This window comes from Ziziphus jujuba, chromosome 7 (assembly GCF_031755915.1).
Source record: "Ziziphus jujuba cultivar Dongzao chromosome 7, ASM3175591v1".
Lineage (NCBI taxonomy): Eukaryota > Viridiplantae > Streptophyta > Magnoliopsida > Rosales > Rhamnaceae > Ziziphus > Ziziphus jujuba.
Window position 1 is genome coordinate 21,806,544 of NC_083385.1, and position 12,709 is coordinate 21,819,252.

The 12,709-nt window shown below is 27.4% G+C and overlaps 1 protein-coding gene across 2 annotated transcripts; it reads left to right on the forward strand.

Moving 5' to 3' along the window:
• Positions 1–1,486: 1,486 nt before the first annotated feature.
• Positions 1,487–4,896, forward strand: LOC107409644 (WAT1-related protein At5g64700). Of its 2 annotated transcripts, XM_048478734.2 has the most exons (7): positions 1,494–1,960; positions 2,078–2,140; positions 2,290–2,406; positions 3,051–3,303; positions 3,612–3,770; positions 4,106–4,257; positions 4,646–4,896. In XM_048478734.2, exons 1-7 carry the CDS (start codon positions 1,788–1,790, stop codon positions 4,785–4,787), a joined length of 1,059 nt encoding a protein of 352 aa, XP_048334691.2. In that variant the 5' UTR covers positions 1,494–1,787; the 3' UTR covers positions 4,788–4,896. The 2 variants fall into 2 exon arrangements, with proteins under 2 accessions (XP_048334692.2, XP_048334691.2); XM_048478735.2 differs by lacking the exon at positions 3,612–3,770 and having other exon boundaries at positions 1,487–1,960.
• The last annotated feature ends 7,813 nt before the right edge of the window (positions 4,897–12,709 follow it).

A 12,709-nucleotide genomic window follows, 5' to 3' on the forward strand; every position in this document is an offset into this window, starting at 1 on the left:
GTAGGATGTTCTGGGTTTAATTCTTGTTATGACCCTATTTTGATTTTATTTATTTTTAAATGTTTAAACAAAACAATTGAAGAAAAAAAAAGAACAGAATGCGTCGCCTGTTTATGTATGCGTCACCTAACACTATATTAACCAATTTTTGCTATATCAGTACATATAAGTCATTTGGCTTGGTGGTATGGTGATTTTTTTAGAGTGTAGGAGGTCCTGGATTCAATTCGATGGCCCTATTTTGATTTTATTTTTTTTAAAATGTTTAAACAAAAAAATAAAAAATAAAAAAAAAGAACAGGCTACGCATTTGTTGAAGAATGCGTCGTCTGTTCATGTATTTGGTGACTCATTGTTTAAATAATGTGTCGTCTAACACTATATTAACCAATTTTTGCTGCATCAATACATATAAATCATTTGGCCTGGTGGTGTGGTGATGTTTTGAGAGTGTAGAAGGTCTTGGGTTCAATTTTTGTTATGACCCTATTTTGATTTTAATTTTTTTTAAATGTTTAAACAAAAAAATTGAAAAAAAAAAAAAAAGAACAGGCGACGCATTTGTTGAAGAATGCGTCGCCTGTTCATGTATTTGGCGATGCATTGTTTAAATAATGCGTCGCCTAACACTATATTAACCAATTTTTGCTGTATCAATATACATAAGTCATTTGGCCTGGTGGTGTGGTGATTTCTTGAGAGTGTAGGATGTTCTGGGTTCAATTTTGGTTATGACCTTATTTTGATTTTATTTTATTTTTTAAATGTTTGAACAAAAAAATTGAAAAAAAAAAAATAGGTGACGCATTTGTTGAAGAATGCGTCACCTATGTTTTTTTTTTTTCAATTTTCAAATGACTTGTATGTACTAATGAAACAAAAACTGCTTAATATAGTGTTAGGCGATGAATTACTTGAAGAATGCGTCACCTGTTAATCAATTTAGTGACACATTTTTTAAGTAATTCGTCGCCTAACACTATATTAAGCAGTTTTTGTTTCATTAGTACATACAAGTCATTTGACTTGATGGTATGGTGATTTTTTGAAAGTGTAAAAGGTTTTGGGTTCAATTCTTGTTATGGTCCTATTTTGATTTTATTAAAAAATAAAAAATAAAAAAAATGAAGAGAAAACAGGCTACGCACAATATTCGCCTGCAACATTTTATGGAACGTTGATTCCGATAAAGTCCTGAACTTAAATATCTACCTGAATTGAATTGGACTCTATATATGTATATGTATTATTTCTTTGCTTGTCCTTGATAAGTGCTTGAGTTAATTTATAGTTATTAACATGATTTTTCCATCAAATGATTCGTTTCACGTACAAACAATGACTCTGTGCTTTCCAGTAATATTCCATCACTTTCACGTAAAAGACGAAAGCAACCTTAATTTATAAATATCCCTGTTTATTCTCAGATGTTTTATTGGGTAACCAAAAGTGACCATTAGATTTGTTAAGGAAAAAGCATACCCTAACCAGTTCTATTTAGAGGAAGAAAATGAAGCCTATGTTGTTGTCGATTTCCCAGTTTAGGACCATATCCATTGGTAAATCTCTGACTCATTGCGTAACATATTTAAGTTCCATTACCTATTTCTGCAAAACCCCCATTTCTTTCACTTCAGAAACTATCACCTGGACTTCTTCTTTCTTGGCATTTCTTTTGCTCAGTGGGTTATAAATGTACGCATATAGATCTATATGAATAAAGCTTTTCCAGTGACCTCTCATGTTCAACAGCAAAAACTTGGAGGCAGAGAAAAAAGGTTCCCAAAATGGATTCAAAAAAACCTTATTTGGCTGTGATTTTTATACAAATGATATATTCTGGTATGATCTTGCTCTCTAAGGCTGCCTTTAATGAAGGTATGAACAGTTGCATCTTCATCTTCTATAGACAATTGGCTGGAACTGTGTTCGTTCTCCCCTTCGCTATGATCTTCGAACGGTACTAAATAATTGTTTAACTAATAATGATTTCCATTCTCCTCTATAATTTACTTTTATATGACCTCTATAATTTACTTTTATATGACCTGTTAATTTGTGCTTTCTTTGGTTACAGGAAAAATGCAACTCCACTTTCTTTTGTCACTTTCTGCAAGATTTTCATGGTTGCGTTTTTGGGGTTCGTATGAGTTTCATAGAATTTGTCTCTATGAATCTGCTTTCATCCAAAATATACTGCTATTTAATTATAGTTAATTTTATGTGAAGATTTTTTATTTATTTATTTATTTTATAATTAAGTTGATATGGGTTTATGTTTCATCTCAGGATTACTCTGTCCCTTAATGCTTTTAGCCTTGCACTTATCTATACAAATGCAACTCTAGGTGCTGCAGCTGTTAACTGCCTTCCAGTCACAACATTTTTCTATGCTGTTCTACTAAGGTAATTTGATCATATACGATATATCTATATATACAATTTTTCAGGACAACTAGCAAGGTCCTTTTTCAGGTAAATAGGATATTTTGTTGCCACTTCTTATGATTTTCCTCAAGTTGCTTCCTTCCACTTATTTTTACCTTTTTAAGTGGATGCCCAACTTCTACAATTTGTTCTTCTATAATGTCCTGCCCAGGTTTCAATGCAATGTTTCTGAACCTGAATGCAAATTTTATAGATTTGCAAGAAGAGACAGAGCCTTTCATAGATTTTTATTTTTATTTTTATTTTTATTATTATTATTATTATTATTTTTTTTTTTTTTTTTTTTTTTGGGGAGATTTGGAAACTGGGGAAGGAGTGGGAAAGTTTGGATTAATTTTAGACTAAAACCTAATATTGTCGTCTATCATCCAAAACAAATTTCCTCGGAATAGCATGCCTATTTTTTAAACCGAAATGGTTAATTCTGAGCAAAGGGGATTCTACACAAATTTAAGCTTCAGTATCAATTTTTATACACGTTTGGTTATGAGAAAATTTTAGTTGCATTTGGCATAACCCGAAAAGTTGCTATTTTTGCCTAGTGACTCTTCAGGCCATTTGATTGACTTTTAGTTAGCTAAAGTATATCTTATATCATACAGGATGGAGAAAGTGAGGATAAGAACAACCCAAGGGCTTTTCAAGATTGCTGGTCTATTACTGTGCATTATAGGTGTGGCAATTCTTACATTTTACAAAGGCCCCAAATTGAAGCCCTTATTCCATCATTACCTCCTTGAGTATCATGAGCCAATTCATCATCAATCCCAAGTTTCTTCCAATAAAAGATGGATTATTGGTTGCTTACTTTTTTTCGTTTCTATAAATTCTTGGGGTTTGTGGCTTGTTTTTCAGGTACTTTAACATTCCTATCCTACTATAAGGGCTTAATTGGAGTAAAGAATCAAATTGAATTTAATTAGACTATTTTAATTTTGGTCCAATAAATTTGAAAATTTTTAAATTCAATCAAATTTGATTGGATTAATCCGCTCCATTCATTACCAATCCTACTTTTCAAAGGGGTTCTTAAGTTAAATTTGATATTAGAAATATGCTTCTTCTTTTTTTAATTTATTTTTAAGTGAAATCTGATGCTTGAAATATGCTTCATGGTGACTTTTGACTTCTGATAATTTTACTTGTGTTTTGATTGAAAATAGACTAGAGTCTTATCAAGCTATCCTTCAAAGCTAAGCTTTACAGCCCTTCAATGCCTTTCAAGTGCTATTCAATCATTTATACCTGCTATTGCTTTGGAAAGAGACCCTAATCAGTGGAAGCTGGGCTGGGATATTAGATTAATTTTAGTACTTTACTGTGTAAGCAAACAAAACTTTTACCATAATTTCTACTGCAAACTTTAATCTTTATGTTCTTTTATTTCAGCAGTTTGGAGGGAATATAGGAAGAAAAAAGCTGAGTATATACTTTCAATTTGAGTGTTTTTGGAATTTATCAATTGTAGAGAAAATAAATGAGGAAAATGGGTGAAGCAAGAAATCAATTTGAAGCCATTTGGACAAAAAGGGAATGCCCCCTCATAATCATGCAAACTTCTAATCAAAATTTTTGTTCCTATGATTTATTTGATCAATTTATGCCTATTTGATACATGTTCTTTACATTTTGATGAGCTAATTGCAAAACATAACAGGGAATTATGGTGACCGGAGTCACATTGTACTTGCAAACTTGGGTTCTTGAAAAGAAAGGACCAGTTTTTCAAGCTATGTCACAACCATTGAATCTGATTTTTACGATATTTGGTTCGATTTTTCTACTAGGAGAAGTCATTAATTTGGGAAGGTAAGTTTAGTATCCTAATTTTAGTCGATTTGTTGATATATATATATATATATATAGTTGTTGGTTAGTTAAAAAAAAAAAATTCTAATGAAGAAATTCCTAACTAAATTAAAGAAGAGATGCTCATGTAATAAATGCTAAAATTCTCATATCATATTTTGGATTTTATATTTAAATTCAATTAACAATTGTTAAGTCATCCATACAAATTCGCATTTGTCACGTATGTATCTTTAATTTAGTTAAATCAAAATTCCATGATAAGAGACTAATTTGTTGGTTAATGCTTGTGTATTTGTTTTTCTTTGTGGACTTTTCTTTTAAAACAAAGATGATAATGTATATTAGTTTATATGAATAAAATTACTTTTGTTTTTTGTGGTTGCAGTGTTTTAGGTGGGATTTTTCTGGTTGTAAGCCTTTACACAGTTTTATGGGGGGAGAACATGAACAAAACAAAAGGAAAACAGGAATGCCTGCCAGTTCAAGCTGAAAAAGAACGTGTGGAGTTGAACGAGCAGGTGAAATGAGTTTTCTCCAAGACAAACCAAGCTCCTTTGCAAGCCTTTCAGCATTGCCTTGGCATTTTTTTTTTTTCCCTTTAATTATTGGAGATCAATAATTACTTTCGTAATGTCATATCCCAGTATTGCAACTTTGCTCTTTCTTTTTTTTGTTTTTTCCTTTTTTTTTTCTCAATATTTTGGTGAAAACCACAATATATGTATTTCATACTGCTAAACATGCCAGGTCATTTGAATTTGAGGCCCAAGGTTTTTATTCAAATTCGGCTGTTAAATTTTCTTACAATGTAATGAATTATTTATTACAATCCAAAATTTTCATAGATAGACTTTGATTTTTCTTTTCCAGTTGAAATATTGATTTTGAGATGAAGAAACATAAAAAATAGGTTTGAATTGAAGGTTTGATAACTTCTTTTTAAATTTAATATGATTAATAATCTTTCTTGTCGCATTGTAAGGGTGGACTTAGAAGGGGTGGTTTGATTTTGGGCCAATTCAAAATAACCTGACTTTGGACTTTAGAAACTGAGCCTAGCCAAAACAAATTTTCAGCCTGGTTTGGTCAGTCTAGGCTTTGATGGAAAGGCAATCCCTTTTGGCAAGGGTTAATTTGAACTGTTATTCCTAAAATTTGGATTAATTCCCAAAAAAAAAAAAAAAAAAAAGAATCCTTATGTTTGAAAAAATTTTAATTGCAGCTCCTACTGTTATATACCATTTTTGAATTTATATATCATTCTTTCTCCTTTGTGACAATTTGAGTTACTTTTATACCATTTACTTTTATAGCAAGAAGCTTCTACAATTATACACTTAATTAATTATTAAAATTAACTCAATTATTATTTTCAAAGCTCAAAAAAAAAAATCCATAATTTTAACTTATGTTATTCAAACTATTTTTCGTTTCCAACAATTAAGACTACATCCATAATTTTAACTTTTGTTATTTAAACTATTTTTTGTTTGCAATAATTAAGACTATGTATTAGAAACTAAAAAGAAAATATATATATATATATATTAGTAATTATATTTTTAATAAATATATTAGTATATAAATAATGAAAAAAGACACCACAATATATTATTTATAAATGTCATTATATGAATTTAATGATATATTAAAAAAAATTTTAAAAAAAATAAACTATGTTAAAATATTGTTATTAATAAATTTAATTTTAAATTTTAATTTTTAACGTAAATTAAAAATCTTTTTTGAATTTGATTATATATAAATATATATATCACAAATAAGAGTTTCACAATCTTTCAATATCTTAGTGCAGGGAAACCAAAAAAAAAAAAAAACAAAAAGAAGCTCTCTTCAATAACATAATTAATAAAATAGGTTAAAAAGCTCTCTTCAATAACAAAATTGATAAAATAGGTTAAAACAAGTGCTAAAAAATAAATTTTTTTTTAAAAAGCAGTATAATAAAAAAAATATGAAAAATTTATAAGCAAAAAATTGTATTTAGACAAAAACAAAAATGGTTTGTAAATAGTTTGCAAATGCTATGTGAAGTGAAAAGGGAGAAAGGAAACAATTATTTTTTAAATATATTTTATTGCATTGTACGTTTTTCCATATATGATAAAATTTTGTTTTTGTTTTTGAATTATGCAATTATGTATTTACTTTTAATCATTAATTTTAATATAATTTAAATAATGTTAAGGGCTGCATTTGAATTTTTTTAAACATAAAGGATATTTTTTGAATTAGCCCAAACCTCAGCTATAGTTGAAATTAGCCCGTTCAACTATGCAAATTTAATAGGTTATCTGCCAAAAAAAAAAAAAAAGTAACTTTTATAGTTTTGGTTTCTTTTTTCTTTTTTCTTTTTTTTTTTCTTTGGTTTTCTTTTCTCTTTTTTCTTTCTTTTTTTCTTTGGTTTTCTTTTCAAATGTGGATATTTTGTCCTCAACCTATTGGTATTTATTTTATTTTATTTCAAATTATAGGTCTCCGATTGTGTATAAAGCCCTGCTTATCCAACGAAATATTGCTTCTCGCTTTTGAAGTTCAAAAGCAACTTCTAAAGTTGATTGAACTGATTTCATGGAGAGTTTTAGGTTTCACAATTAAAGTTTAAGATTTAAGGTAGTGAAATATAGCTTTAAAAGAAGCTTTTTAAAAGAAGTAAAAATTACAAAGAAGCAAAATTAAAAATCATTCCAAACCAAATCTCACTATCATATTTTAATAAAACCCAAAGTATTTTGAATTTTTTTAATTTTAATTTTAGTTTTTTTTTTTTTTTTTTGGGATCAATACAATAATTTTTAATATAAAAGGGTGGGGAATATATCTTAAACCTACAAGCCCATGGGCATTGGATATGTGGGGCAACACCCAAACAACTCAATCTTTTATTTTGAACCACTTCAATGATTATATATAGACAGGGTTCACTATTTTTATACATAGACATATGGAGCAAGAAATTTCTAATTCTAGACGTAGGAGGAGAATTTATTGAGAAAAAGATATACACTTTTTTTTTTTTTTTTTTGGGGGGTAAAATGAGAAAAAGGTGCACGCATGTATTTGATTTGGAAAGGCAGCCCAAATTGACTTTTCCAAATTCTTGATGCTTTATTTATGTGGCAGCTTTATTTAGCATTTTGTTTGTTTAGTTTAGTTCAGTGTTATCCATGCTTGCATAAATAACATCATAGTATGGTTTCAATTAGTCTCGAGCTCTATACATGTCAGGAAAAAAAAAAAAAAAAAAAAGCCCAGAAGCGAAAACAAAACTTCAAACTATGCAACTGTAACAAAATTTCAAGTCTCTTTTGGATCCTGTGAAACTATGGTTCTCTTGCTTATTTAATAAAAAAAATTTGAGACCTCATTTAGTATGTTGGATTACATTGAATTAAATTAAACTATTTTAAATTTACCTTTATAAAAAATTAAAATTGCTCGTAAATTCAATTTAATGTAGTCTAGCATCCCAAATAGACTTCCGCCTTGTTTGGTACATGTAATTGTGATTGGGATTAGAATAAAAAGCCCCTAACCTATATTTGGCATGAGTAATTGTAGGGATTAAAAAATTCAGATCCATAAATAGTTTTCAATAGATTGGATAACTAATCTCGTTTAAAGAGATGAAATAAAATTTATCCCACTTATTGACTTTTTTTTGTGATTCTTTTTTTTTTTTTTAAAATCTTTGTTTCTTCTGTTTTGATTCATATTCTTTTTTATTTATGTATTTATTTATTATTATTATTATTTTATAAATCTTTGTTTTTTCCCTTTTCTTTCAGCAGTATCATATGTTAATGTTTTTGTTTTTCTTCTTTTTCTCTTCCGTTTTCCTCCCTTATTTGTTGTTGTTGTTGTTTTTATTTTTATTTTTTTTAAATTTTTATCTTTTATATATATATTATCTTCATTTTTCTTTGTTTCTTTATTTTTAAAATTTTTGTTCATCTTTGTTTTTTTCAATCTTTTTTTTCTTTTTTTTTTTAAATCTTTGTCTATTCCTTTTTTTATTGGATCAGTTTTTAGTTGCATTTTTTTTTCTTATCTTTCAATTTCTTTCTTTTGCTTTTAACAAAAATTATTTTATTTGCTTCTAATTTATTTATTTATTTATTTATATTTTTGTTTCTCCATTTCTTTCTTTATAGATTTCTAGATTAATATATGAAAATTTGCTAGTTGATAAAAAATTAATTCGATAAAGGACTAATTTATTTTTTTTATGTTAGACGTATTTAATTTAAATCATTTTGTTTTATTCAAAAATCAATAAGTTATATGGTAACTTATATTCATTTTAATAATAATTATATATATATATATATATATATATATATATATATATAATTAGTCTTGACAACAAATGCAAGATTAGATTAATTCTTATCCCATTTTGTCCTAATTTTAATAAGTACATGTTAGGAATGTACTCAATTATAAAATTTCATAAAAAAATAATAATTTTGAAACAATTAAATTTTCTTATATAATTACATTATTAAAAATATAAAAATTTATCTTTTATCGTCGTACACTTATTTTTTTTAAATAATTACGTTGCTCAAAATAGATTATGGTTAATTTTTAAAAATAACTCAATTTGTAATTGATTTCTTTTAGTATTTACATTATCTAAAGTTAAATGATATTAATTATTAAAATAGTTATTGGAAATTTTATCATTAAAAAATAGAATATATTTGAATATATATATGTATTTCTCTTTTAATTATAATTTAATTTATTTGTTCCGAATTTTTTGGAGGATGCTATCGTTGTTGAAATGTCTAAATTTTCTTCGGCTTAATTAAGACATTTCAAGAACGATGGCATCCTCCAAAAAATTCGAAACAAAAAAATTATAATTATAATTAAAAGAGAAATACAAAATTCAATCAACCACCAAGTAAAAAAGTAAACAAAAAAGAAACCCCAAAAAATCAACTCGACCTCATTAAAACCTAAAAGATGAAAAAACCTGAGTGGGGAAAACATCTAATAGAAACACGAGTACCAAGAAAACAGAACCAATCTAAAAGATCTATCCCTCCACAAATCATTAAAATGATAAGAAATAGTATATAAAAAGATGGAAAAGGCCAAGAATCCACAAAAGTAGACACCACCACCTTAGATAAAAACATCGACAACTGTATTCCCTTCACGAAAAATGTGAGAAACTAGGAAAGCAATAGAATCAATAAAACTTAGGCATAAAGACCATATGGAATACAAATACCGAGGAACTTTTATGGAACGATTCGCTAGAAAAGAAACCAATAAGTATGGTCACTTCCCAGCCAAATATGGTTCAGTTAAATTTCTTGGCGTACTCTAATGCTTTAATAACACCAAGCACCTCTAATTCAAAAGCATGAGCCAAACAGATAGGAGATCAAAAGCAACCTTTGATAAAACCCCAATAAGCCTTTAAGACACCACCACAATTGGCTTTCCTCAGAGCTCCCAAAGCAACTTCATCCATATTAATTTTATCCCTTATCACCGTTTGGGAGCAAGCCCGAAAGCATGAATGAAGCACAGAGCCTTGGGGAAAAAGCTTTTGAATAAAAAAATAAAAAAAATTGAAAAGTGATTTTATCATATTAAGCAAGAAAAAATAAAAAAGGGAAGAAAAATAAAAAAATAAAAAACACAACAAAAAGGAAAACAAAATATTGATGCTTTTTTCTAAAAAGAATATTAAAAATTTTAAATAAATATGTCAAAATATGTATCAAATATTATTTATTAATATTTAATTGGTTTAGATTTATTCTTATCCAAAGATTTATTTATTTATAATTAAATTATAATAAATATTAATCAATAAAAATTAATATATATCATTTATTATATATTTTAATATATTCATTTGATATCCATAAAAGAGAAAAATAAAAGCATGCAAAACCCGGCGGACCAGCTCACCACTGCTATTAATGTTGTATTATTGGGTACATCAAAGTGAGCCGCACATTTTGTGCACCGCCTTTCGCTTGCCAAACCGAAACTCCTGATTACCATCCAGTTTACAGTGCACACTGGAAATTAGTAAATGTCTCTTTCCTTCTTGCATATAGAGAAAGGTGTTTTAGTTAATTAGACTAATTTAGAGTTAATTAGTACTAAAAAAATAACACAAATATATTATTTCATAAGATTATTATATATAAAATATTTTTTAAAAATATCATTTATTTTTTATAAGCCATTGTTGGTCTCTTTTTTAATTTGCTTATTTACTTTAAAACACATGTATTATGGGAGCCAGACTTAATTAATATTGTTCTTCATATTTATATTCATGAAGTCATAGATATGAGACAACACACTCCCCTTCTTTCTATATTAAAAATCATTGTGATGATAAAAGAAATTTAAAACACATGCAATATGGAACCATTGTTTAGGTATGAAATTCAATATGCGGCCAAAAATTGGGCCGCATATGCTAACGAGGTGTCAAAATATATTAAGTTTTCAATGCTGATATCTTTTAAATTATGAGATGAGACAGGACCATGTCACATCTACTATTAGATTTTTAATTTTAATCTATTTATTGAAGTGATATTTATAATATTTAAGTTTCATTGTATTTTGTACCTTTTAATTAAAATACTTTAATTTAAACTTCTAAACTTTGATTTGTTATACTTTGGTTCAATTTTTAGCAATAATGGTTAAAGATAAAAAAAATATATATAGAAATGCAATTTTTTTTTTTTGAAACTAAAGAATCAAAATTATAATAATTTAAAATTAAAAAGCTTAAAATAGTAAATTGTAATTTTTATTAAATATGATGGAAACATTTAATCATTATTAGCCAAGAAAAAAAAAATTAAAAACCTAAATTGAAATATCATAGATTTAAAAATTAAAAATGTAAATTTTATAAATTAAAAAAATATTAAAGTACAGTCCATTCTAATATTTATTATAGTACCATCCTTATCTTTTCTATTATATTTAAAAAATATCACAACAAGGATCGATTTACTAATCACAATTGTTATTTATTATTGATCTATCTTCTGTAAACTTGAGCCTTTAGCTTTAAGAAAAGCATGAGCCGAAAGAAAAAAAACAAAAAAAACTTTGGGAAAAGTAAAAATTGGACAACTTATTGGGTATCCGATCATGACTTGATGACAACCGCTGAAACTTCATCACTTTGGTTTGGACCAGTCAGATTAAATACTAAGTCTGAATTGACAATCAACCATTGATTCTCACAGACGGTCCACACAAAAACATTTTATCATTCTCCTCTTCTTTTATTGTCACAATCGAAGTCCAACCAATTAGACCTGTCCAAGTCCACATGTCAAAAAATACGTTGTGAAACCAGAAACATCAATTTTCTTTTAACTTTTTGCATGCATACGTATGTGCCATTTGGTCTTAGCCAAAATGTATACATATGTTGGTTCTGGAAAAAATTAATGGTCCCCAACGAAATCCTGCTTCGTATATCTTCCTTTTTTCGTTTATTTTTCTCCAAAATATATGAATGTCCAGAATTTCCAAATATTTTGCTTAAAAAGCTAATTATTTCAATTTTCTAAGTCCAGAATTTCATATATTTTGCTTAAAAAGCTAATTATTTCAATTTTCTCACTTTATTTTGCATGGGTTTCATAAGAAGACGTAAGTGAATTATCAACAACATCTCTCTTCCTTGATTTTGTATCTGAAAAAAAAAAGTTGTTTTGTAGCTTTCAAATCCGTATGAAATATGACAATAGCATGCTCATTAGTCTCAATCGACTAGAAGGGTAAAGCATACACCTCAATGTTGAATGGAACACTTATATATATATATTTTATCATAAGAAAATTTTTAGAAATTTTGGGATATTATAACTTGGTTAACAATTTATTTATCAAAAATCATCCTATACTAGACTCTATCAGATTGTTGATTGTTTAATGTCCGATTATATATAAGTTGTGGGTTATTACCAGTACAAAAAATCATGACGATGTCCAACATAGATTGTAGTAATTTGGCAATTGAAGCAAATTATGCACATCTAATAATTTTTCTTTTTTGTTTTTTTGTTTTAATATCATCATCTAATAATTTATTATGATTAGCTTTCACTTTCACAATAACAATTATTGGATGCATACTTTAGTAAAGGATATTAAATAGGAGAGACCAAGAAAGTTTCTTACGATATCCATTTCTCACACAATTTTACATATGGTCATATTGGTCCCATGTATAAATCATATAAAGGCATACATTTTCTTCTTGTCATGCGCGTTATTGTATCCAAATTGCATTCATCATTTGCTTCCTTAGATTTGGAAACTTTGTCGGCAGCTGCATGATTTTGTATAATAGACGGTTGTCTATCAATAATTAGACAAATATTGTCTAATCACATTTACCCATTATTTGGATTAA